The sequence below is a fragment of the Asparagus officinalis genome, chromosome 5, assembly GCF_001876935.1.
Source record: "Asparagus officinalis chromosome 5, Aspof.V1, whole genome shotgun sequence".
Taxonomy (NCBI): domain Eukaryota; kingdom Viridiplantae; phylum Streptophyta; class Magnoliopsida; order Asparagales; family Asparagaceae; genus Asparagus; species Asparagus officinalis.
This window is the reverse complement of record NC_033798.1, coordinates 36,605,140-36,612,815: the sequence shown is the minus strand read 5'-3', so window position 1 is coordinate 36,612,815 and position 7,676 is coordinate 36,605,140. Positions and strand designations below refer to the sequence as shown.

Sequence of the window (7,676 nt, the reverse complement as noted above, 5' to 3'; positions counted from 1 at the left end):
TGGTTAACATGTATCAGTTTGTGTTATGTATTATAGTATTGCCTTTATATTATCTGTTTGACTGGTTATCATGTATCAGTTTTTGTCATGTATTATAGTTTTGTTGGGTACTCATTATGTTTTCAAAGTATAGATGACAAAAGGATTACGTAAGAGAGCGCTTGAGAGACTTTTTGGTAGACATTCTGGAGGCGACGCACATGGCTCTACGTCAGGGATTTTTATTTATTTATTATATTTGTACATTTCTATAAACTATTAATATGAGCCTAACATTATTTTTTAACATTTCCTACGCAGGCCGCATCGCTGCTACACATGACTCGCCGCCACAGGACACAGGACGAGGAGATGCTCCACCTGATGCGGAGACACTCGTTGATCCTACCCAGCATGCAGAGATGTCGCCGTCGCCTCCTCCGCATGCAGATGTATTGGAGGAGCGCCGATATGAGCCATATAGCGCAGCTGTAGAAGCTGCGCCACTACCGCCGGATTCTATTCCGGATCAGCGAGCCCACGACCCGGCCAAGGTGAAGGAGGATTGGGATGCTTATCATGATTTGCGACTTATCGCACAGCAGAGGTATGAACAAGCAAGGCGTAGATGCCTCGAATTGAAAGGTGTGTATAGATTTATAGATTTTTATAGTTTATCTGTTAATTTGTATTATCGATATTGATTGATTTATATTTCGCCTGAATTTCATTTTTTCGTAGGTACCGAGCGACCTACTAGGCGCGGCCGCGGTGGTACCAAGCCACAGAACCTCATCCCAGATATTCATCGGAGGTCCGTGATCCGATGGGAGAACGGCGTGCCTGTCGGGCCATTTGCTAACTCTTTTAATAATTTCCTCGCCACTTTAGCCAGGAGACATGATTTCTTCAACATATTTTTGACGTGGAAGTCGCAGTGGATTGATGCGCTGGTGGCTTGTTGGAGATATATATGTGTGAGTCATTTATTTTAATTCTCATAATTATTAGTCATTTTATTATTTTGTTTAACACACTGATTTGTATCTCTTTTTTCATTGTATGCTGAAGCGATTTTTCTTTCTTGACGATTACGCTTGTGCCTGGACTTACTGCTTCACACAAATCAATCTATCGTTCAAGCGGTGGCGGTTTGAGCTGAAGAAAAAATATTTTATTCAAAGAACAGAAGATTGGGAGCGTTACTGGCATCTTGACGAGCGTGTAGATGGAGTAGATTTTTTTGCACTTTGCGATTATAAGGACACGGCCGAAATTCAGGTATTATTGAAGTATATATTTTCGTTTATTGTTTGAAATTCTATTTTATATCTGTTTAACATTGTTTTGCAGGATCAAGCTGAAACAGCAAGGAGAAACCGCAATGCGCCCCGCAGTTACGAGCATCACGGGGGCTCCAGGTCCTTCAGCCAGCATTATCATCAATTGGCGCTTGAGATATATAATATATAGCTCTTAGGTTATCAAATTGAGTATAATTTATGTGTTATGAGTTAATGATATATGTGAATAAAATAGGGAAGGGGAGAACTCGGGCATTTTGCAGATCGTATTCTGACTGGTTGGAGTCCAAATTACGCCGATGAAGTGAAGAAAGCGCAGAACCGGGATCTGGCTGTAAGTAGCAGTTAATTTGTATATTTAATTTTTATAACAATGCATTTTAAATGTGTTAGAATTGACCTGGTTGTTTTGGTATATCGCAGGAGAAATTACATGCTAAGGTGCAGGAGCAATTATCACAGACTCAGGTCGATTCTAACACTCCGACCCGATTAAGTAGAGAGGAGGAGGATAGCATCATCGAGATGGTCATTGGACCGAGTAGGAAGAACAGATACAGGTGGAGAGGATCCGAGCATCGGCCATACGAGTCTAGTAGCACATACGAGTCTGCAGCTCCACCAGGATGCAGTTCTTCTCAAGACCCGACTATGGAGCAGCGGATGAAAGCGATGGAAGATTGGCAGTCGCGTCGGGAGTCGGAGCTACTCCAGATGGCGGAGGAAGAACGGAGGCGCCGGGAGCAGAGGGAGCTGGAATTCGCCCAGTTCATATCGACTCTGCCTTCTAATTCTCAGGAGGCATATAGGAGACGGTTTTTGACGGATTAGGTAATATATATATATATATATATATATATTTCTTTTTTAATTAAATGAATTAAATATAAAATTCTTACTTAGTTACGAGTATGCCATGTGACTAAATGATATCACACAAACTGTTACACACAAACTATATCTCTCTCCGAAACACAACTAAAATTATATACTTAATGTTTTTATGTGATGTTGGTGTTGATGGTGCGTGCGTGCGTAGCGATGGTTGTATTGGCTAGTGAGTTGGTTAGTTGGTTGTTATTTTATTTTGTTGTGGGGCGTTCGTGCGTAGGGTCGTTGGTTATGTTGTTGGTTGGTGGGTGTTTTCATCGTGGTGGTGGTGGTGGTGATGATGATGATGGAGGGGGAGGGGGTGGGGGATAGGAGTTTGGTTGGTTGGTGGGTGGGGTCGGTGGATTGTTATTGTGGTGGTGGTGGTGTTGTTATTGTTGTGTTGTGGTGTTGCATGTGTTGTATTGTCGTGGTCGTTATGTGCGTGCTTGATGTTGGGTTTGGTCGTGGTGGGGGAGGGGGAAGTGTGGGGATTGGGTTGAGCTGGGTACTCGTGTGTGTGTGCGTGTTGGTGGAGATAGGTACGGGTGCGTGCGTGTGTGCGGGTGAGGTTAGAGTGTGTGCGTGCGTTGTTAAAAACTTGTGCGTGCTTGCGTATAATACATAAAAATATGCTATGATACTCTCTCAGAATCATATAACATGTAAGAATATGCCATGATACTCTATTATTGCTATACTTGCATGTCATGCCTTGTTGTTTTATAATTTGTTACTTTACTGTAAAATTCAGTTTTTGATGATGTACGTATTGCTCTATAACGTTTTATTTATATTTTTAGGCTGGGACTTCTCGACAAGGTGGAGTTGGTGATGAGGATGATGATGATCGGGACTGAGTTTATTTATTTTAACATTGAAAACAATGGGTGTGCTGTATAAATAACATTTAAAATGTTGGGATATTTATTATGTTTTTAGTGAAATAATTGTTATATATGCGTGAAATATGTGTTATTTGTGCTTGTGTTGTGTAAATTTATTATACATGTTATTGTTGTGAAATACATTGTACAGGAATTTCTAATTTTCAAAAAAAAAAATTAAAAATTTCAGATGACTTTTATCGACGGATATTCCGTCGCTAAAAGTACTTTTAGCGACGAAAAACTGACACGCCAGACATGCACTAATACAGCTTTCGGCGACGGATTTTCCGTAGCTATAAATATTGGCGACGGAAAAATGTATAGCGACGGAATATTCCGTCGCCAAAAAGTATAGAATTTGGCGACGGATTTTCCGTCGCCAAAAAGTATAGCGACGGCTAATTATATAGCGACGGAAAATACCGTCGTAAAAAAAATATACATAAACGACGGATTTTCCGTCGCTATATAACCGTCGCTGATATTTAGCGACGGATTTGCCGTCGCTAAAAGGGGATTTACCTACCCTGATAATAGTGACGGCTTTTTAGCGACGGAATATCTTTTTTTCCGTCGCTAAAACTTTTAGCGACGGATTTTGGACTGTTGGCGACAAATTTGTCCGTCGCCAAAAGTCCCCTTTGCAGTAGTGTATCCCAGTTATGGTTACCTCGGCGGAGAGAAGTTTTTCCAAGTTGAAATTGATAAAAAGTTATATTCGCACTACCATGTCACAGGAACGATTGATTGGATTGGCAATGATATCAATTAAAAATGAATACTTAGAGAAACTTAAGTATGATGACTTAATTGAAGAATTTGCTTCAAAGAATTCAAGGAGAAGTATTTTTCTTTGATGGGAATTGTAGCACAAATGTAATCTCTTCTTATATGAATATTGATTTTGCATGAGAATATTATCAGTTTGAGCCTAATATAGAATGCTAAATTGTATTATATGTATTCATTTTTATCGTTATTGTTCGTATCAAATTTTTAATATAAGGGACAACCAAAATTGGATTGGGTTAGGGCAACCCAAAGCTCGGGGCCGGATCTGACATCCAATGGGAATTCCTTATCCTATTGACGATAGGACTTTAGTTATTATCAGGTCATACTTCCGCAAACAATGGGCTCCTCTTTGCAGACTTGCGAAACTCTGGTCAACCAAGAAGCCATGTGATCAGATTACTTTTGGGTTTATAAGTTGAGTCGCATATAACAGTGGAGCCCAAAGAGGAACGTGGGCCTTTAGATTAGTTTTGAAAAGAAACAGTGGAATTGCAAGTTCGTTTCCTTGATATAGAGAAATGCAATTCCATGTAAAGAAACACAAGTTTTGAGTTTTCTAAACTTTTTCAAGAAATAAATTGTTTTGCTTTGGTTCGCACATAAAAAATGGTGGGAAACCAATGTATTTATTATTTTTTTTTTTTGGTTCGCATAGAAAAAAAGGAAAACTTTTGTAAACAAAGCAGAGAAGGAAAAAAAATCTGATGTGGCAGAGTTGTCATCAATTTCACTTGGTTGGGGAAGAAAATCGGAGAGGGAAAAAAATCTTAGTTGGCGGCGATTTCAGCAGAGTTTTCCCTCTTCCATTCGAGCGAACCAAAGCGGCACAAAGAAATGGACGGAAACAAAAAAGCTGACGTGGAGGGTTAAAAATCTGACGTGGAGGGGTTTTCTGAGTTTTCCACCCCTTATAATAGCGAACCAAACAGCCCCTAAAGTGAAACAACTCATGCAGTTCTGAAGTAAGGTCTACGTGTACAGGGATTTGTAAAGTTGTAAAATGTCGAGGTATCCACATCTCTTGTATGGATTCCCTGTTATTTTTGTCAAGCCCTGTACAAAAGTGCATTAGTACGTGTCGGAGAGCTTCACATGATTATAGAAACTTAGTTTATCTTTTTTGTTTTGTTTCTGTGATAATGGAAATATTATATCCTTGTTATTTGCACTATTTACCTTTTCTTTTTTCAAGAGAATTTCTACTCTAAGCTAAAAATATAGTTTCTACAATTTAATAAAATTCCCTCTTCTATATATCCCTCCTTTTTATATATAAAGAGAAATTGGTGGTTTGCTGTTAAAGTCTCTCATCTCGCCACGTGTCTCTTCATGCCATCAAAGGAGATGACACGTGGAGAATCCTATTTCATCTCAGACTTCCCATCAAGTTAAAATTGTCTATAATTAAAAAATTAGGATGACCAAATATTTGGTAATCCTAATTAAATTATAACTATCCATAATTACAAAATTTAATAACCAAAGGATATTTCATAGTTTTAAACTCACTTTCAATTTTTTAACATGTTCCTTATCATTTTTGTCAGCAAACACCACGTCTAAGATGGCACTAGAAATCCTCCTCAACTATGTATGTGATGTATGTGTTTTTCTCAACCATGCCAGTATTTTCTACAATACTTTATGATTGGCATTCTTACATTGGAACAAAAAGTTCACGAGAAATTTTGATATTTTTATTTTTAATTTTAGGGTTACTATGAGAAAACCCTTCTAAACTATGAGGTTTGGAAGGTATCTCAGAAAACCAATTTCAACTACTTTGATTTGAGAAAACCTCCTTAAATTTGGGGCACATTATAGATAACCCCCTCAACATTAAAAATTGAGAAAACCCCTCTCAACTATGAGTGTCTCACAAAATTCCCCTGATCTTTCATACAGTTCTCACCAAACCCACTGGCATTGTTATTTCAAATATAAAATAACTAAAATAGCCTTTTGGGAATCAACTCCTTCCAATTAAAAAGAAACCTTCAACCAATTAAAAAAAGAACTCGAGCAATTTACAATGATTTTCTCTCTCTCTCTCTCTCTCTCTCTCTCTCTCTCTCTCTCTCTCATCATGCAAAAATCCTAGGTAAATTTTTTATGATTGAAGGGTATTTTGGTCTTTTAGTCATTTATGTTGTCATGTGAGATGTTAGACCTAACAATGTTAGTTTTCACGGCATTCATGAGAAAAGTTCAAGGAGTTCTTCTCAAAATTTTAAAGTTGAGAGGTGTTATCTATAATATAAACATACTTGAGGGTGATTTTCTGAAATTAAAATATTTGGTTGTGGGGTGGGATGCGGGGGCATTCTGAGACAGCCTTGTAGTTGGGGTCTTTCTAAAAGTAACCCAAAATTTTATCTTCAATCACTACTATATATATATAATAACTAAAAATGATTCAATATCAAAGTGCAATTTAGATAGCTAAAACTAATTGGTGCAATATAAATTTTAGCAGTAGCTCTGAAATATCTAGCATCCCTTTATCTTATGAGATGTTCAAAATTTGGTGGAACTCTGGAAGTCAAAAAAATTTGACATGTGTCATATCATAAAGGCAAAAAAACTAACATGTGTCATCATAAGTTTCCATGTGTTCTTCTACTCAATTAGAAAATGATATGTAAACACCTAATCTTATATTAACCTAAGAATCCTTATCAAGTTAAAAATTTTCATAATTAGTAAATTCGACTAATCAAATATTTTGTAATTTTTATCAAATTGTAACTATCCATAATTAAAAAAATGCATAATCATATATTTAAATATAGAAATTGAAAAAACTTATGTAGAGAGCCTCTCGACATAAATAAAATCATGGGTTAATTGTACAATCACCCACACCCAAATATGGGGGGGTTTCTTAGAAACCCTCTCAACTATTTGATTTTGAGAATCCCTCCTAAAGTTTGAGCATATTGTAGATAACCTCTTTTAACTATGAAAATTTGGGATAACCCCCAAACTTTTCTTACGTAACAGTCCTCAAATATGGTGTGTCTCTCAAAAAAATCACCTCAACTATTTTAATTTGAGAAACCCGCTCAAGTTTGAGGCACTCAAGTTTGAAATTTTGAGAAACCCCATGAACTTTTCTCACTTTTCGCCATGAAAGGTAACATCATTAGGTTTGGCATGTCACATGAAAGGTAGGTGACTAAGAAAAGACCAAAATACCTCTCAATCATAAAAAAAATTACTCTAAGTTTTTAAGATAAAGGAAAGAGAGGAGAGAGAGAGAGAGAGAGAGAGAGAGAGAGAGAGAGAGAGAGAGAGAGAAAAATATATATATATATAGAGAGAGAGAGAGAGAGAGAGAGAGAGAGAGAGAGAGAGAGAGAGAGAGAGAAAACAATATAAATTGATCTAGATCGGTTGGGGATTTCTTTGTAATTGAATGGGTTGATTTTCAAAATGGTATTTTAGTTGTTTTATATTTTAAAATGACATTGGGTGTATTTGTTAACAAAAATATGAATGACTAAGGGGTTTTTGTGAGACAACTCATAGTTTTAGGGGGTTCCACAGTTTTTAAAGTTGAGTAGCATTATCTATAATATACCCAAGCTTGAGGGGACTTTTCTCAAATTAAAATAGGTGGCATATCCACCATAGTTCTAGGGGTTCTCTAAAATTAACCCTAAAATAATATATGCAAAATTATACATGTGTCAATATATATTTAAAATACTATTAATGGACTGTAATCAATCTTTTTTTGTTATTTATTGATTTGATATCATGTCTTTGTTGATTTTTTTAAAGAGGAGTTATTGCCTCACCCATATCTCTCTTTAAATATTAATTGAACACAAAG

At 36.8% G+C, this 7,676-nt stretch overlaps 1 protein-coding gene across 1 annotated transcript; it reads left to right on the top strand.

The window, feature by feature from the left end:
* On the top strand, positions 925–2,114 carry LOC109841716. Its single transcript, XM_020410663.1, has 4 exons — positions 925–939; positions 1,333–1,437; positions 1,519–1,617; positions 1,707–2,114. The coding sequence occupies exons 1-4, from the start codon at positions 925–927 to the stop codon at positions 2,112–2,114; spliced, it is 627 nt and encodes a 208-aa protein (XP_020266252.1).